Source organism: Oratosquilla oratoria, chromosome 18 (assembly GCF_046742065.1).
Source record: "Oratosquilla oratoria isolate Oo_2021 chromosome 18, ASM4674206v1, whole genome shotgun sequence".
NCBI classification, from domain to species: Eukaryota; Metazoa; Arthropoda; class Malacostraca; order Stomatopoda; family Squillidae; genus Oratosquilla; species Oratosquilla oratoria.
In genome coordinates, this window is record NC_134794.1 from 44,152,042 (window position 1) to 44,172,061 (window position 20,020).

The window sequence follows — 20,020 nt, forward strand, 5'->3', positions numbered from 1 at the left end:
CCTGTACAGACATTATCCCAAGTACTCATGAAATTCAAAGCATGGTCAGGTTTAGGGCCATGAAAAACTGACAGGATTAATGATAATGACTTTTTTTCCTGTAGAACTCATATAAGTAAATACATCTATATACATACATATACCAAAGGCTTTTTCCTCCTTACAAGGGAGGTAGCCAAAAAACAAAGGCATAAAACCACTCCCACCCATTACATCCCCATATACTCCACTCCCATCCACCCTCCTCCCTCCCTCTTATCTTGACTCTTCCTGGATGACAGGTCATCCCTAAATCTTGCCCACTGCCCTGGGTCTGAAGAAGTATTGCAAGATACAGCACATCCACAGCAAGGCAGAAATGGAAAAGATGGGGAGAAATCCCTTTGGGTTGTGTCAATTTATTTTTCACACATACTCCCTCACCCCCATCACCCACTCCCCCTCATGCATCACAGTATCATCCATACACAACCATTCTCTATTCACCCCTACCTTCTGTCCTCTCCCATCCTTCCTCAACAGACATTCCCCTCTTTCCCAATGCTCCTTTTACTTCACTCCTTCCACCTCTGCCTTCCACACCTCTTTTACTAATCTTTCTTCACTCATTCTTTCCATGTGTCCAAACTATCCCAATACTCTTTCATCAACCCTACCTTCCAACATCTATATAAACTAAAAAAAAGCTTTGGAAAACCTTACCTCCAAGGAAAATGAAGAGTCTGACTGGATGGATACATCGAGACTCTCCATGGTAAAGGAGGCCTTGGGTAATGCTTGAAATAAACACATGATATACATCATCATAGACTTCTTGTCTGGCACTTGGGTGTTTACATCTGGAAAAAGAAAAAAATGAGTCAACAGTGAGACAAGACATCAGTGACTCAGGCAATGTGAGAAAACACAAATGGATTCAATATAAATTTTGATAATATAAAAATGCCTGAAACATAAGAGAACTTACGAGCAAAAGTAGTTATGGGTATTTATCACAGCCTTGCAAGCAACATACAGATAAATAATTAGAGAATAGGAGATGGGACCCAACAAGTATTGCTCCTTTTCCTGTATATTACAATTAGGTAAATAAATCCATTGAGAAAGTAATCAATGATATACCTTCTGGATACTACAACTAGGTACATACATATACCAAAGGCTTTTTTCCTCTTACAAAGGAGGTAGCCAAAAAACAAGGCATAAAATCCACTCCCACCCATTCCATCCCCACTCCCATTTAACTTCCTCCCTCCCTCTTTTCTTGGCTCCTGGATGACAGGTCATCCCTGCATCTTGGCCACTGCCCTGGATCAGAAGCAGTGTAACAAGACACAGCACATCCACAGCAATCCTGCTTCATTTATTCAGCAACCACCCTCTCCATCCCCTCAGGCAGAAAAAGAAAAGATGGGGAGAAATCCCTTTGGGCTGCATCAAATTATTTTCCACACATGCTCTCTCACCCACTCCCTTTCATGTATCATAGTATCATCTATATACAACCATTCTCCATTCACCCCTATCTTCTGTCTTCTCCCATTCTTCTTCAACAGACATTCTCCTCTTTCCCAATACCCCTTTTACCCCATCCATCCATCTCATCCTTGGTCACCCCCTCATGTTCACTTCTTTTACCTCTGGCTTCCACACCTCTTTTACTGATCTTTCTTTACTCATTATTTCCATGTGTCCAAACCATCCCAATACTCTTTCATCAACCCTATCTCCCAACTCCCTTTCTAACCCCCATTCTCCTCCTCGCATCCACACACATTAAAAGACCCAAACCTTAGGGTTCTGGTTGGAAAGCTCCTCAAAGACCCTCTTATGCCTTTGTTTTTTTTTTTAGGAATGTCCCCTTTGTGGCTACAGGGAGAAGGATAGCTAGTCCTATCCCCATCCTGTTTTTGTCACCTTTTATGACTCAAGTGGGAAGACTTGGTGACAGTATTCTTTTCCCCCACCATAGGGTTTGGCGAAATGAGAAAATGAATATTCAGAGAAGTGGTACAGGACAGTATCAAAAGTGGGGGCACAGCATAACAGATTGACAGTCACAGTATAACAATAACATACTACAACTGGGTAAATATATACAAGTCCATTGAGGGAGCAATCACTGACATATCTTCTGGATCCAACAGAATAGAAGACAGGACCCAACAAGTATTGCTCATTTTCTCTATGCTACAATTAGGTAAATTGAGAAAGAAATCAGTGACCTACCTTCTGGATCCAACAGTCTCTCAATACCAAATTCCTTATTGGCTAATCTGAAAGCTTGTTCCAGTCGTGCAAAAGGAAGTTTCTTGGCAACAGTTGGCCAGTCAAATAAGTCTGGACGGTGTCTGTGAATGAGGGCATTAAATGCCAGGCCATCAGTCCACGATGTTGTAAAATTACGAACATCAACACCATGGTAACCCTGAAGATACGAAAACAAGTGTTTTGATCAAATCATAAATTAGTCATCCTTAGAAAACTAATGTATAAAGTAATTATACTAATAACTGTTGCCTCAAGTTTCATACATACATATTCAAATCTAAATATGATAATTAGAAATCAAGGATATAGATTATGTTGGAAGTGTACATGAACATGAGGTTAGGTATGAAAAAATTGGAGAGTTGGAGATGGGACCCAAAGAGCATTGTTCCTTTCCTGTATACAACAATTAGGTAAGTACCTAAAGATGTTTTCACTCTTATAAGGGGGAGTGGCCAACCAAGGCCTGCACCAACCCTTTATCCACCTCATATTTATCCAACATCCATCTGTTGTCCCTTCTATGTAAGCTTCTTAAAAATGAAGAGTCATCTTTGTCTACTGCCCAATGCCTCATACAGAAGCAATGCAGCAAGGCATAGAACCTCCATACCAAGGCTAACCACTCAAAGCTGGTTTACTCCTATTACTTCATAACATGGTAACCCTCCCCCCTCACCCACTCTGTGGTAAAGGGTAGTTTCAAGGGCACACTATAAAGGAGGTATAGACTTAGCCCATCAGGACTGCATCTCCTGATAGAGATGAGGGGGTTGACAGATTTTGAAAAGGGGCGGTTTCACTGCCTATCTTGTAGGACCACCACATGCAGGTACACATCATTGGTCCCCTTTTGGCAGTACTAGTGAGACAGAAGAGGCACATGGACTTTAATAATGGACTGTATTTCAAACAAAACTGTTCAATATAACTCCAACAAATACAAAACAAGACAACACATTTCTACCTTTGTGGTTTGCCTGCACCAGGCTAGTAGAGTCTTTTCTAAGTTTGTCTGTTGAAGATCTGCCATAACATCCTTCAGAACACCTTGCACCTACAAGATAAAACAATTATTAATTCTGGTCTGTCACAAGAGCACAACAAATATATGCACTCAAAAAGTGGGTGAAGGTAGTGAATAGATTTATGTAAGGTGTAAAGCTTGAGAACAAAAAAGGACATGCATGATGTTTGAGATAAATGCAGGTTTGAGGTAGGGGTACATAATATCACCATGGCTGTTTGATTTATATATATGGAAAGAGTAATAAGAAAAACACAAATACATATACATACATACATACATACATACAAATATATATATATATATATATATATATATATATATATATATATATATATATATATATATAATATATATATATATATATATGCAGATGTGAAATGGGGTAAGAGTAGGACAGAAAATTTTGAAAGTAATAAAAAGATGTTTTGGAAGGAAATTAAAAGAGAAAGAGGAGGCGAATTAAGTAGAGAAGAAACGGTAAAAGGTGCAGATGGAGAGATGATAATGGAAGAGAAGGCTGTGAGAGGAGGGTGGGCAGAGTATTTTAGGGAGTTGCTAAATGTGAAGGAGGATAGGGGGGGAAAGGTAGTTGCAGTGGGAAGTGCTAAGAAAATGAGTGATGTGTGAGGAAAATGGAGGAGAAATAGGGAAGGATGAAGTGAAAGCAGAACAAAAACATATCACTTAAAATTAGAAATAGAATTTACATACCTGCCAATGTAAAATGATTGACCATACAAGGCCAAGGGTAAGTTTGGCTGAACCATCAACAATGTCATCATTAGAAATGTTGACAAGTTTGACATTGTGCTGTTCTAATATATTAAGGCCTCTGCTGACATTGTTTAAGTGGTGAACCCTCATTTTCCCCTTCTCTCTTTTCTGAAAGTAAAAAAAAAATAATTAATTAATTTATATCTTCAATAAAAGGGTAGATAAACAGAACAATTCCAAGCACTGAAATAAGTGGTTCCAACTTTGGGAAAAAACATTTAGGGGGAAAAATAGTGAGTCTTTTTTAGCATTACTAAGGATAAGAAACAAAGGGAGTGTGATATCAGAACAAAAAAATTTACATTGCCAAGTGTTATTTTTACATGACAGATGGCTAGTTTCTAAGGATTTCCACCCATCAAGGTATGTAAGCTCATTAGGGATTTTAACCATGAAGAAATTGAGGCCAAAAGAACAAGAAGGGATAGCCTCCACGGCAAAGAACTTAACAATAGAGTTAATTTCCAACTAGTTGAAACTTCTGAAGAGTTTACTTTCCTCCCACAAGTCAAAGGTTCACAATTTACAACAAAAAGTTGAACATGGAAAAAAAACACACAAACCTGGCTCATAAAGCAGAAATTGATCAACTTATATAGGATGATGAGACTTATACAAATAGTACCACAGGTCCCAATTCACAAAAGTGGAAGTAAGGAGACACCAGTGAATAAGCTGGTATTGTGTCAAATATCTTGAACAGATAAACATTTCAACAGTCACTTTGGCTTTAGATCTAGAAAATCTTGTGTGTTGAACCTTTTAAGTTTTCACTCAAGAGTGACAATGACTGATGCACTGCAAGAAAAGGAGGGGCTGGGTGGACTGTGATTCACCTTGGTCTTTGGATCACATGTTGGACTCATGGTCAACAGCTATTTCCCATCCAGAAGAGAGCTCATAGCTCCTATGACCGATCTATGGGTAATGCTATGACCTTACACGCACACACACCCTCAACTCCCCTCCCACTAGAGTCAGAGTAACGACTCGAAGCACAGCGATACTGAAATAATTTCAGCACCTAGGCAGGATTTGAACCAGGTACTACCGGCACCACCGTACTGACAGTCTAGTACTCTACCAACTGCGCCACCGAGTTGTGTGTGTACATTATCTTGATCTAAAAGAAGGGTTTTGTTAAAGTACCTCACTGTCACCTTATAAAGAACAGGAATATACTGGGGGAACTAAGAGACTACTCAAATGGATGAAAGATTTTTTGAAGACAGAGCAGTGACCAGTGGAGTTCCTCAAGGTTCAGTGTTAGCACCTATAATGTTTCTTAAATAAATCAATGACACAATGGAAGGCACAATAAGCTATGCCAACATGTTTATAGATAATGCAAAAATCATGACAAAAAAAAAGAAAAAAAAAGAGGACTCCAGATTGTTGCAAAAAATGTATATACACCATATTCACATGGAGCCAAGAATGGAAAATTAATTTCAGAGCCAAAGAATGCGAAGTATCGGTAATGGATAGTAGCTTTAAAAGCCATTATGAGCTATTCTTGTAATCCATTACAAGGTCCAAAGAGGAAAAAGATTTGGGAGTGTTAATAAAAGACAACCTGTCATCTGACACACACATCAGTAAGACTGTGGGAGAAATAGAGACTGTTGCAGAATATTAAAGTGGCTTTAGACTATGTGGATAAAAAGCTAAAATAAAAATTATAGAAACCAAAATCCATCCAAGACTGGAATATGAATCAGTCATACAATTCCCGCACAGAGTGAAAGATATAAGCAAGACTGAGAGGATACAATGGGCAATAACCAAACTGATTCCAAGCTTGGTAGATAACCCAAGCAAAAAACACACTGAATCTGTCAACATTGAGAGATTAAAGAGAAAGAGGCAACTTGATTATGGTGTTCAAGACACAATATAGGTTAGACTAAAATGACAGAAGAGATCCATTGATTCAGGATGAAATATCACACATAAACTGAAAATATAAAGACAAAAAAATAGAAAAGGAAAGGAAATAGGGAAGGTCACACAAAATCTTCACTCAAACCGAGACTGAGTAATGACCTAGGACTGTTGCAGGATCTCTGAGACTTGCTAAATTATTTACAATTTAATCATAATATCAGGAATCTTATGAGCACCGCCTAAATCAGAGAGTAGTTGGCACAGTTTGGCTCCCTTCAAAGTGGAGTTGGTTCAACCATGGAGATGTTAATCAGCATACATGAGAATAATCAATACTGTCAATTACAATTCCATACTGTTAAGAAAGAAAAAGAATTTTTTTTTTTTTTATAAAAATAGTCACCATTACAACTATATCAGTACTTACATAGGTTGAACCCGTGAGTACTTCTAGGAGTCCCAAAAGTCGGGTGCCATCTCGAAGGTCATAGAAAAGGTCAGTGACAAGTGGGTGATTGCCCTTAGCAAGCTGACTATTAATCCACTTGGCAAATGTTTTCTTCTGTACATCTTCGCGTTCATCTGCAAGTTAAAAGTACTTTATTAGAAATAAATATATAAATAAAAAATGGATAAATAAATACATAAATACAATAAATTCAATGGCATGATTTTTTTTTTAGCAAACAACCAAACCACACATACCCCTGAAACCTACATTATAATGACCCATCTCACTACTATCCACAATATCAAAACTAACGGAAATGCTGATAACAACAAGAATTACAAGTGAAAAACCTACTTCACCCAACCAAAATGGTTTCAAAGACAAACACTCTACCATCACTTTGCTCACAAACATCTCATAAGTACTGGAAGGACTTAATTAGTAAAAAAAGACCCAGAAGAAAAAACAGATATGATTGGCATAGATATAAACAAGACTTTTGACAAGGTCCTCAGACATATACTATCCAAAAAGATAATTGAGAAAGACATTCATAACAACTTTACAGTTGGAAGACCATGCAGAGTAATCCAAATTAATCAAATCTTAGGTACAAAAAGACTTTACAATGGAGTCCCTCAGGATGCAATACTTTCATTGTTACTGTTCAACCTCTTCATGAGAGATATACCAACTATAGGACCAGAACCAAACACCCATTTTCTCTCATATACAGATGACTTGACAACAGTTACCCAGCAGACAACTATGGAAATATATACATATTTATATATATATATATGTATATATATATACATATATATATATATATATATATATATATATATATATATATATATATATACATACATATATATATACACACACATATATATATATATATATATATATATATATATATATATATATATATATATATATATATACACATACATACATATACCAAGGCTTTTCCCCCCTTACAAGGGGGGTAGCCAAAAAGAAAAAGGCATAAAATCATTCCCACCCATTCCATCCCTAAATACACTCCACACCCCTCCACCCTCCCTCTTATCTTAGCACCTCCTGAATGACGGGTCATCCCTGCACCTTGTCCACTGCCCTGGGTAGAATGTAGATTGAGAGAAGCGAGTAAATGCCTTGGTGGATTAAAGAGTGTAATGAGGAATAGACATTTGGGAATGGATGCTAAGAGGAGACTGTATGAAGGAGTGATTGTGCCAACAGCACTGTATGGGGCAGAAACATGGAACATAAGAGAAGAAGAGAGAAGGAGTTTGAATGTGGTTGAGATGAGGTGTCTGAGAAGTATGATGGGGGTTACTAGGCTAGATAGAGTGAGAAATGAGGAGGTGAGGAGGAGAACAGGGGTGGAAAAGGAGCTGGGAGATAGGGTTGATGAAAGAGTATTAGGATGGTTTGGACACATGGAAAGAATGAGTGAAGAAAGACTAGTAAAAGAGGTGTGGAAGGCAGATGTGGAGGGAGTGAAAAACAAAATGATAATGTAAGACATGATATTGAAATTCAAAATGTGTCAAAAAGAAATAATCACGAGTTTCTTAAAACCATGTACTTTAATGCTCGTAGTATTAGAAACAAATTTCAAGAAATACAGGCGTATGTCAAAAGCGAAAATCTCAATATGATAGGAATAACTGAGACATGGTTAAATGGTACAGAGTTCGAAGCTGAATTTAGTATTGCGGGATTTAAACACTTTCATCAGGATAGAAACCACAAGAAAGGTGGGGGTGTTCTATTGTACGTTAAAAACAATGTTCATGCTTGTGTTTTAGAGAAAGTGAAACAGGATGCATATGATAGTTTGTGGGTTGAGTTAACCCAAACAAATGGACAAAAAATGAATATAGGTGTAATATATAGGCCAAAGACATTATCATTAGCAGACGACAAACTGTTATTTCAAGAACTGTCTAGTTTCTGCAACCGGGATTTATTGATAATGGGTGATTTCAATTTTACTGACATTGATTGGATGACCCTTGAACATGGCCATATAGGTAGTCGCTTGTTTGATTTTCTTGGTGACAATTACTTAATTCAGCATGTAAAAGAGCCCACAAGATATGGAAACTTACTCGATCTTTTGATCACTAGCCGCGAAAGCATGGTAACTGATGTAGAAGTCGGTGAATCTGTTGCAAATAGCGATCACAACCTAGTTAGATTCAAACTCCTAAACAATTTTAGAATAGATACTTGTGTTTCTAAAATACCCGATTTCAGTAAAGCTCAATTCATAGAACTACGGCAGGAGCTTCAGCTTACAGATTGGGAGGCAAAATTAAACGAAAGACCAGTAGATCAGATGTGGGAAATATTTCAAAATACGCTCACTAAGATGATTCAAACTTACATTCCTTTTAAGGACAGACGTCCCCCAAATCAGGCTCGCCCAAAGTGGCTCGACAAAGAAACTGAAAAAAGTATTGCTAAAAAGAGACAGGCTTATAAGAAATATAAGTGCTCGGGTGCATCTAATGACTATGAAAGTTATGTATCAATACAGAGAGATTTAAAAAAGACAATAAGAAAAAGAAAACGACAATACGAAATGAACATCGCTGATAAATCCAAAGAGAATCCCAAAGAATTCTATAGTTAAATTAGAGATAAAAAGGTTGTTAGGAATCACATTGGTCCACTATTATCTGCTGACGGTCAACTTGAATATTCAAATGAAGGAATGTGTAATATCTTAAACAATTATTCTAGCTCGGTATTCGTAAACGAAACACCTCAAAGTGAATTCCAAACTGAAACCTGTGAAAAGTCTAGGGTAAACTTACTCACTATGGTAAATATAACAAAAGAAAAAATTAAAAGGTGTATAGACAAACTCAAAGTTAATAAAACACCAGGGCCTGACGGTTGGCATCCAAGAATCTTAAAGGAAATGAAAAATGAGATTGTTGTTCCATTAGAAATTATTTTCAAGAAATCCATCATATCCGGAGATGTCCCACGAGAATGGAAGCTAGCTAACGTTACTCCCATATTCAAAAAAGGTGACAAAAAGAAACCAAATAACTATAGGCCTATAAGTTTGACTTCAATCGTAGGAAAAATAATGGAAACTATCATCAGAGATGCTATGGAACATCATTTAGAAAGTAACTGTTTGATAAATGATAGCCAGCATGGTTTCAGATGGAAACGTTCTTGCGTGACTAACTTACTCGAATTCTACAACACAGTTATCTCGAATTATGACAAAAGAAACAATATAGATTTAGTATATCTAGACTTTGCAAAAGCTTTTGATACCATCCCACACGAAAGACTACTTACTAAATTAGCTTTGCATGGAATAAGTGGTAGCCTATTAGGTTGGACTAGTAATTGGTTGAAGGGTCGAAAACAGAGAGTTGTTTTAAATGGAAAAACTTCTGGATGGAAAAGTGTTGCAAGTGGAGTTCCTCAGGGTTCCGTTCTTGGGCCACTTCTATTCATAGTATATATAAATGATATAGACCATGGACTAAAATCTACTGTTTCCAAATCTGCTGATGATACAAAACTGTGCGGAGTGGCAAATGATCACTCAAACCAATTAGATATTCAAGAAGATTTAGATCAATTACAGCAATGGTCTGAAAAGTGGCTAATGAAATTTAACACAAGTAAATGCAAGGTAATGCACATAGGTAAAAATAACAGTGAGTACGATTACAAGTTATTTGGAAATTCGTTAACAAAAGTGGATAGTGAAAAAGATCTCGGCGTAATTATCAGTAACGACCTCAAATCATCCAAGCAGTGTATTTCAGCCTCTGAGAAAGCAAATAAGATTCTAGGACTGATTGCGCGATCTTTTGATTTCAAAAGTCCATCACTCATTAACAAGCTATATAAATCGTTAGTTCGTCCACATTTGGAATATGCTGTTTCCGTATGGTCACCGAATCTCATTAAAGACATTGACAGACTGGAAAAAGTACAACGGCGAGCCACAAAACTGATTCCAAATATCAAAAATAAATCATATGAAAATCGACTAAAACACATGAATCTGTTTTCCCTAAAAAAGCATAGACTCAGAGGTGACTTGATACAGGTCTTTAAAATTCTAATGGGAATTGACAACATCAAAAATGACAAAATTTTTACATTGAATGAGAATCAGACAAGAAACAATGGTCTCAAACTGTCCGGAAATAGATTCAATTTGGAAGTAGGTAGAAACAACTTTGCCAACCGTGTAGTTAATGAATGGAATAAACTTCCTGCACAGGTAGTGCAATGTAGTTCAGTTCGAAGCTTTAAGAATCATTTAGATAAATACCTAAGTGCTGTACATACATACATATACCAAGGCTTTTTCCCCCTTCCAAGGGAGGTAGCCAAAAAGGGAAAGGCATAAAAACACTCCCACCCATTTCATCCCTAAATACACTCCACACCCCTCCCACCCTCCCTCTCATCTGAGCACCTCCTGGATGACGGGTCATCCCTGCACCTTGCCCACCGCCCTGGGTCAGAAGCAGTGTCGCAAGACACAGCACATCCACAGCAAGGCCGCTTCATTTAATCGGCGACCCCCCTTGCATATAAGGAGAGGACGGGGAGAAATCCCTTCGGGCTGCGTCAAAATTTAATCACACATACTCCCTCACCCCCCACCACCCCGCCCATTCCTCCTAAGTAAGATGCTGTAATGATTATGATTTATCTTATATTATTTGTTTTTGTTTTGTTATCATTTGTCTGTCTGATTTTAATTTATTATTAGTTATATGTCAATTTATTATTATTTACTATTTACCTGTTTGTTTATTATTTAACTATACCTATGCATTTATGTATTTTATTTGTTATTTACATTATCATAGTTTTTATTTATTATTTTATTATTAATATGATTTTCTTTTCGCATCCGACCTAGATATGGATCAAAAGGTCTCCTGTCGGCATGCTCCGCCTTTGTAAAATCCTTTGTGAACATGAGGGGACGTCCTAGGATGAGGTGGATGGATGGGGTGAAGGGGGCTTTGGGGAAGAGGGGAATGTCTGTTGAGGAAGGACGGGAGAGGACAGAAGACAGGGGTGAATGGAGAATGGTTGTATATGGATGATGTTGTGATTGCATGAGGTGGAATGGGCGGGTGGATGGGGGGGGTGAGGTAGTATGTGTGAGCAAAATTTGACGCAGCCCGAAGGGATATATATATATACACACACAATTCTCAAATTGACCGTGAAGATTGGAACTCTGAAAAAAAAAACACACACACAATTTTCGTGGATTTCAATGATGAGGGAGTACCTGTGTTGTATCAGTGGGGAAGGCAAAAGCTCATGGTGTAGTGGGAAGGTGAACAAAAAGGAGAAGGGGAAGGATTATTGAGGAAAATGGAAGAAAATGAGGAAGGCGACGAACGGGCCCCAGACGTCAGAAGGAATGTAAACAAGAGATGTGCAGACGACATTGATAAAGTCGAAGAAATCAGTAAAAGCATTAAAATTAGAAATATAGATAAGAGCAGCACAATAGAAAGTGGAGATAATTATATCTATGGATTTAATGAGGGAGGAGATGACAACTGCCCCAGATTAGCAAGTCTAGAGGAAAAACTAACAAAAATGAATGAATCATGGGAGGTTAGGTTCAGCCAACTTGCACTGATTACACAAAGAGTTGATAAATTGGAAGAACTAAAAAAGAAACAAAACTTAAAGAAATAGAAGAATTAAAAAGACTGTTAAAAGACGTAAAGGACGAGAATGAGGAATCAAAGAGGAATAATCCAAATAGGGCTACAAGAGTAAGAGATGAGAAAGAAAAGGTAAACATGGTATTAAAAATATTTCAAGAAGATGAACAGGAAATAGAGAAAGAAATTGAAGAAATATATAGGCTAGGGAAATACAGTGTAGACAAGACCAGACCAATTAAAGTTAAATTCAGGTCATAAATAACGGCAGAGAATGTCTTATCAAAAACAAGGAAACTAGCAGAAAGTAATCAGTACAAACAGGTTTGGATAAAAAGAGAGATGAATAAAGAGGAAAGAGAGGATGAGAAAACAAAAAGAATTGAAGCTAAGGAAAAAAACGAGAACAGAACAGAGTCAGACAAAGCGAAATTCTATTGGAGAGTAGTGGATATGAAAGTAAGGAAATTGTTCATAGGAGAGAAAAACAGAAAACAGGATGGAGGAAACAGAAAATTAAAGTGTCCTTCACAAATATAGATGGATAACAGGCTTGGATGAACTTAATGGTTACCTGAAGGAAAAAGAACCTGACATAATGGGAATTGTGGAGACAAAATTGAAAGGTCCATTACCACCCAACAGTGTAGGACATGGTGTATATAATTATTGGATTAGAAACAAAGAAGTAAATAAATCTAATCACCGGATGGACTGGGAGAAATCTGACCTTATTTACAAATCAAGCTGTGGGTTCAGAAGGAAAATGGTGGAATCCACATTAATTGAATATCTGCCCACAATGAATATTTCCAAGGGTCAATGGACCCCAGACATTATATTAGGACTATTCATCACTAAACATATTGTCAACAAGCTTCCTCCCCCTCCCCCTGACCCAACCTCAGGTCACATAGGGTTGGGGTAGTGACATTTATTATCTTCCAAGTTCCCTTTCTTTTGTAAGAGGTTGCTATTTAAGATAGCATCCTCTCCACTTTGTACTACTGAAGAGGATTGCAGTTAGCAATCGAAAAATATAGTTTTGCTTACGCAACTCTTTCTTTTGTCTGACTGTGGTGTTAGTTGTGATATATATATATATTTATAGGCCTATACATAAAGTACTCTCACTACATCATGTGAGAAAGTGAATGTTAAAGGTTGAGCTATTGATAGAGTCTCAAAGGTACATGTAGCTTTGCTCAAGATGTCTTTTGACCCAAACAGGGGTAATTTTCAGGAGGTACACAAATTATGATAATGTGAATATTTGTGTAAGCCCTAAAGATGACCCCTGTTTGGGTTGAAAGACATCTCGAGTAAAACAACATATATCTTGGAGAATCTATCAATACTTAGCCTTCAACCTTTGCTCTCTCATTGAACGTACTGAGAGTACTTTATACAAATTGAACAATGCTACCAGTGCTGTAAACTTGAACAATGCCTACATTCAAAATGGCCTTTTCCCACAAAAATATACATACAGATCTCTCTTGATAGCCTAGTTGGAAAGTCACTATCACACTTGTCATGAGGATGCCGGGTTCGAGTCCTGGGCAGTACCACATTTCAATTTCAGCATGCTAGCCTTTGATGGCTTAGAATTAAAGTGCATTGTGGTTGTTAGAATGTATATATATATATATATGGTGTGAGTTTGGTTTCAGGAAGAATTTCTTTTTTTTTAACTGTCGGATATTGGATACGTGGACTGAATATCAAGCAAATTTCAAAAGTAAGGCCTATTTTTTTCTTTACCACTAGAAGGCTTTGGCTATTCATTTGTATTATTAGATATTTCCTGATTCACGGTTGTGTATTGTGAATAATATCAATGATGATTTTTGAGGGGAGGCCTCCCCAGTTCTGTTGTTTCTAATTAACTGTTCTAGTTCAAGTAGTTCTTGGATACTCTTTGCAGCTATTCTATAGTTCCTGTGCTGAGGTGTTGTCAGGTCATCCATGAGAAAAACTAAGATGAGAGAGGGAAAGGGTGGTGGATGGAAGTGCAATGGGTGGGAGTGGGTATATGCTTTTGACATGGCTACCTCCCTTATAGGGGGGAAAGAGCTCTTGGTATATACTGTAGATAGATCTGCTTAGGTGAGTGCTTTGGTGTTATATTCTTGATGTGGTATTGGAAGGTCACTTGTGAAGAGGTTGAATAACAATGGTGAGGTATTGTCTCCTGGGGACTCCATTGTACAGTCTTTAAGTTCAAAAAACTTGGTTGGTTTGGGTTACTCTCCACAGTGATGTTTGTTAGCTATTTCTTGTTGTTGTAGATATGTGTATTTCATTTTTTATAGAATGTGTCTTGGAACTTTATCAAATATTTTGTGTATATCTATTATTACCATGACTTCTTCCAGACTTTTTTTCACATTCAGTTGGTTGTGTTTGTGTAATATTCAGAAGATGGGTGAGTAGGGTTGAGTGCTTGTGCAGAGCACTGTGTACCTATCTTTTTCATGTGGTATTCTATCTATGGGTAAAATTTCTATTTCTATGTAAAGGTGTAATGTTGGGGGGTTTGGGCACATCCTGTTATTATGCTCAATACTTTACTTTGTACACTTTGTACGGTGTCTATGTTTTCCTAATTGTTGGGAACTATGCTGTGAATGCATAGCTGAATGTGGGTCTTAAGAATTGTTTGTAGGTTGTGATAAGTTTCATTCTGCTGTCCAGAACTCTTGCTTGATATTTTCATGTTGGTTTTCACTGTCAGATCTTTGACATGCAGGTTATGGAAGTATCAAAATTGAGGCCAGGATTTTTGGGAGTTCTTTACCTGTGGGTATGGCCATTAAATTTTACCATTGGGTATTCCTTTAATTCATGGTTGTCTGGAATAAGCAATATTACTGATGATTTCTGGGGGTGAGGCTTCCATTATCTTTTTGGTAATCTGTTATCCTACTTTGTCTAAGTAAGCTTAGGTATGTTAGGTTGCAATCTTGTAGCTGTTATGTTATTAATGACATGTCATATGTGCTGGTAAGTGCTTTGGTGTTTGTTCTGGATCAGGTCTTGGTATTTATTTTTGTGAAAAGGTTGAACAGCATTGATAAGAGTATTGTTCTTTGCGGGACTCCATCGTACAGTCTTTTAATCCTGAAAATTTTGTTGTTTTGTGTTACTGTGCTAACTAAGAAAATTGCTAGCAATTTGTTATTGTAATTGTGTCAATGATTTTTTTTGCTTTTATAGTATGTGTCTACAGACTTAATCTAATGCCTTGTTTATGTCTACTCTAACCATATCTGTTAAAATAATTAAGTTTCTGGTTTTGTATTTTCCATCCCAAAAAAGATACCATCACTAAAACAGCAGAGTAATATCTTCAACACTTCTCTAAAACAAGTTTAAAATTCACAGCACCAGATAACAGCAAAATAACTAAAGGAATGTCAAAAATCAAGCTAGACACAGGTGTCATGTCCTCCTTCTGCAGCAAAGATAATGAAGTGTCAAACGAGAAATTGAAAAGCTCCCATGATAAAGGTCCAGATAAGATCTCAACATTCATCTAAAACATCTCAGTTCAATTGCAATAAAAGCCTTGATCTATACTTTTGACTAAATTTGGGTGTATAAAAAATGCCAACAATAAGGAAAAGAGCCCACATAAAACCTATATCAAAACCAAACAAACCACCTGAAAACCAATCTCACTACAGTCCACCATTTCCAAACTGATGGAAATATTAGTACAATAAAGAAACATAGCTATACTATTTATTTTCCCAAATCAACATATATTCAAAGGGCCAAACTACCAGCATTTAGCCCACAATCATCATCAAACAAGTGCTGAAAGGACTCAACGAGAAAGCTTCTACAGAAAGAGCAGTTATGGTTCCAACTCACATAAATATGGCATATAATAAAGTTCCCAGACGCACTCAGAAAAAAGTATATCTACAACAATGACAATAAATGGCTGACAAACTTCTTAGCAGGATCCATTCTATCAAGGGTTTTAAAACAAAACGTGCAAGAGTGAAAACCCTATTGACAAATAGCGTCCCAGGAGATAGGCCCAAAATTTTCAACTCTCTACCATTCCACATCCAGAACATATTATCCTACAACCAGGACCCTTTCAAGACCAAGATTGATGCCAACCTACAGAAGATAGCAGACATACTACTGCTGCTAACATACAACACCTGGCCTCACTCTAACATGCTTGTATACATGACACCACAGCATGTGTTGGAAGTTGGAGGATACAGTGGCACAATGTGCAGGTATAGTCATGTTGCATGAATGTTATCAAGCAACTACCTTTTTAAATATGATCAGATGTCCCAGTAACCTTGAGTGTTACTTTCAGTGTCATGATTCTTTATGGTGAAAATTGCCTCATTTTTCATCAAAACTTGAAGATCTCATCCAGCCTTTACCCTTCAGAGCTGTGATGTTTCAGTGTCAACTATATCCCTTTCATCCCAATAAATGTAGTTAACTTTTAACAACCCTGAAATATTTGTAAGCTAAAGACTATATCTCCTTACTGAAATGAAATGTGCATGCCTTCGAGTATATGTACTTAGTAAACAGTGTTTAAACGTTTTATTCTAAAATAACTGCTCTTGCATATCCAGTCCATAATTACAAAATTATTTATTCAATTACTTATTCAGTGCATATTTGAAACCTCACGCTTGAACTAAAATAATTTAAGATTTTATTAGCTTTTTCCTTATTCAGGATTATTTCATTCATACATTTATAAGTTCCTGCGGCCAAAAAGTGTTGTTCTTTTGCTAGGACAGAGAATGACTAAATTATTGCATTGTTTATGGTTGAACATTCAACAGGTAGCTCAGCTGACTCTCACACCTGACCATGGTGCCAAGTCGACTAATGTACACTTCAACTTTTAAAGAGTAAACTTCAGTAACTATACCACCAATACATAACACATCTTATTTTGTGATTTTCTCATTGTCTAATACGCATGCATAACATGACAAAAGTTCGCCATGCCATAAATAGACAAAACTATACCCCATGAGCAACAGATTGTTGATATCGTTATTATGACGATTTGGCAGCGTCGCATTGTCTTGACGCTCCTCCACAATGACTACAAACACTTTCAAACTTAAAATTACTTCAAGACAAGGAATTATTTTATCCTATTGTTTACGTACCACGTAAAACACCTTCCATAGTGCCAAAATAAACTTGTGAAGCAAGTTAAGAATATGTTAATATATCGAAATATGAGTCAAGTTCCGCGATCGTCACTTCACATGATGCTTTTCACTCACACCACATTTGTACTGTCTGCTGTAGCAAACTTTTGTTGTAATCGGGCTTCCTAATTCCCTGACGTAAGAGGAAGGATTAATTCGTCCCATCTTATATATATAACATGAGTGTGGTCAATTGCTCTATCCCGACTATGTACCTACGCACATGAAAAAAACTGAAAATTAAATGTACATTTGAATACCACTAGTGACCTTAGTGCCCTTTATAAATCTTGTTAATTAATAACGTGTTCCCACTGTCCTTTTAATACATCCAAGACTAACTAGTCCAGATCGAACACACAGTAGCTCTATAACCTTCAATATGTCATGTATTGATATGTCATGAAACTTTTGCCACACTCGGTTGGTCGAGATGGAGCAAGGAAGGACACGTTTAAAATATTGAGTGGTGGGTAGAGGTGTGTTAAGAATTTTTTACAGCATTTAACACAGTTAATTGTAAAACAAACTTGCATTATTCTCTAGCACAGTGTACTGATTAAATTAAATAAATAAACATCACTGTCCTCAAATGAAACGCCAAGTCGTTCGTACATTGTATAGACCATAATATATGAAACTAGTCGAAAGAATAGAAAAATTAACGTTCCAAGCGACTATCTTAGTCGAGCTAAATTTGAAGCAAGACGAAACTATTTGGGATTTCAAGTGTAGTGGCCAAGACGAGAAGTGCAACATTTGAAACTGCAATCCTTTCGTGCGTTATCCGCTACGTCTCACGTTTGTTTTACGTAAGAACGTTAAAGTTACCTATTGCTTGCTTACTGGTCATTGTACCAGGCCCGTTGTAAACCATGAGTCTAAATTTAGGGTGGAGTATTTCTGTCCTAAGAGGCATCACTTTTTTCTTCTTCTTTTTTTAAGTTTCCCTTATACGTATATTTCTGCCAGAACGTTTAGTATGGACGTGCAATGAACTTACTTTAAATATAGAAACTGGAAGTGTGACGTGAGATAATATATATAGGTTAATATTTTTCATGGTATATTACGGCATTATTATCACCATTATAACACTATTATCATTATCACCATCATTATTATCATTAATATTATTACTATATAAAATCATTATCATTACCATGTAGATTATTATTATTATTAATTATTATTATTACTTTTATCATTATCATTATTACTACTTTTATTATAATTACTATCATCATTACTATTATCATCATCATTATCATTATTACTACTTTTATTATAATTACTATCATCATTACTATTATCATCATCATTATCATTATTATTAATACTATTATTATTATTATTATTATTATTATTATTATTATTATTATTATTATTATTATTATTATTATTATTATTATTATCATTATCATTAACCGAACCCCGTTTTGATAATCATACCATTATTATGTATAGTATAGGCAGAGTGGCTTTGATCATCTTTAACCCATAGCTAGTAGCTTCACTACCCCGTTATCTATAGCCTACCGGGGTTGACTGCATATTACTATGCAATCAATACTTTCAAGGGAGCGCTTCTTGATAAATTATCTATTCACTGATAAATGATGAGATGCTTTTGTAATATTGTACTACTGCTATCCCTCCTTTAGTAAGTCCCTTTGATTATATTTCAATCACTTCTATGACTACCTCTTGTTTCTCTTGAGAAGAATGCCACCACTGTGCTCTTGTGCGTGTTAGTAGAAGGCGACTAAACACAACGGAATGAGGGGACTAGGAATCCCTGCTCTGTATTTTTCTCGTTTGAAAAACCATGGCATTAGAAGGGTTGGGGTGAGATGACCAACCAGAACCTTGGTAATTGGATAATCAAATTTGCATGGATGTGGTGCGGATGAGAGTAAAAGGGAAGATATTATTATATTTGTGAGGAGAAAGATGGACGTGTTAGCGCTGAGTGTAACAATGTTGAAAGGAAAGGGTGAGTTGGAATTTGGGAATCTGGTGGGTAGGGTCAGTAGTGGGCGAGGGAAGGAAGGTCGAGAGATGGGAAACGTGCAAGAGGGAGACCAGTCAGAAGGTGGAGGGGCGTGATACGAGGTAGAGAGGTTTGCAGGAGTGACGTGGCAGAGGTTATCACAGTCGTGCGAGTCATGGAGTCGTTTGAGAGAGGTTTTTGTTCAACAGTGTACTCGAAATGGGAGACATACACACACACACACACACACACACACACACACACACACACACACATATATATATATATATATATATATATATATATATATATATATATACATACACAAGCGCGCGCGCACTCATACACATACACACGACTCGTGGCGCAGTGGTAGTAGGGTTCCCGGCTGCCACTACGGCAATCCGGGTTTGAATTCCGCCCAGGGCTGAAATAATTTCAGTATCGCTGCGCTGCAGGTCGTTACTCCAACTCTCGTGGATGGGGAGTTGGATGTGTGTGTTCGTGTAAGAGGGGGTTTACACGGTCTAACGGTTCGTCGAACGGGGTATTTGGGGTTTAACCAACGTGTTCGACAACCAAATACCCCGTTCACACGTTCACACATCACTTTAAACATGTGTCTATCGAACCGCGTTCGACGAACCGTTAGACCGTGTAAACCCCCTGTAAGGGCACAGCATTATCCATAGATCGGTC

The 20,020-nt window shown here is 37.1% G+C and overlaps 1 protein-coding gene across 1 annotated transcript in view; it reads right to left on the minus strand.

Moving 5' to 3' along the window:
• Window positions 1-20,020, minus strand: part of LOC143034926 (dystrophin-like) — a gene marked incomplete at its 3' end in the record, with an annotated part of 191,140 nt that overhangs the window by 19,677 nt on the left and 151,443 nt on the right. The window contains 5 exon segments of the mRNA XM_076201274.1: window positions 703-839; window positions 2,230-2,428; window positions 3,239-3,328; window positions 4,013-4,183; window positions 6,390-6,544. Of these exon segments, the coding sequence (XP_076057389.1) occupies window positions 703-839; window positions 2,230-2,428; window positions 3,239-3,328; window positions 4,013-4,183; window positions 6,390-6,544 (752 nt within the window).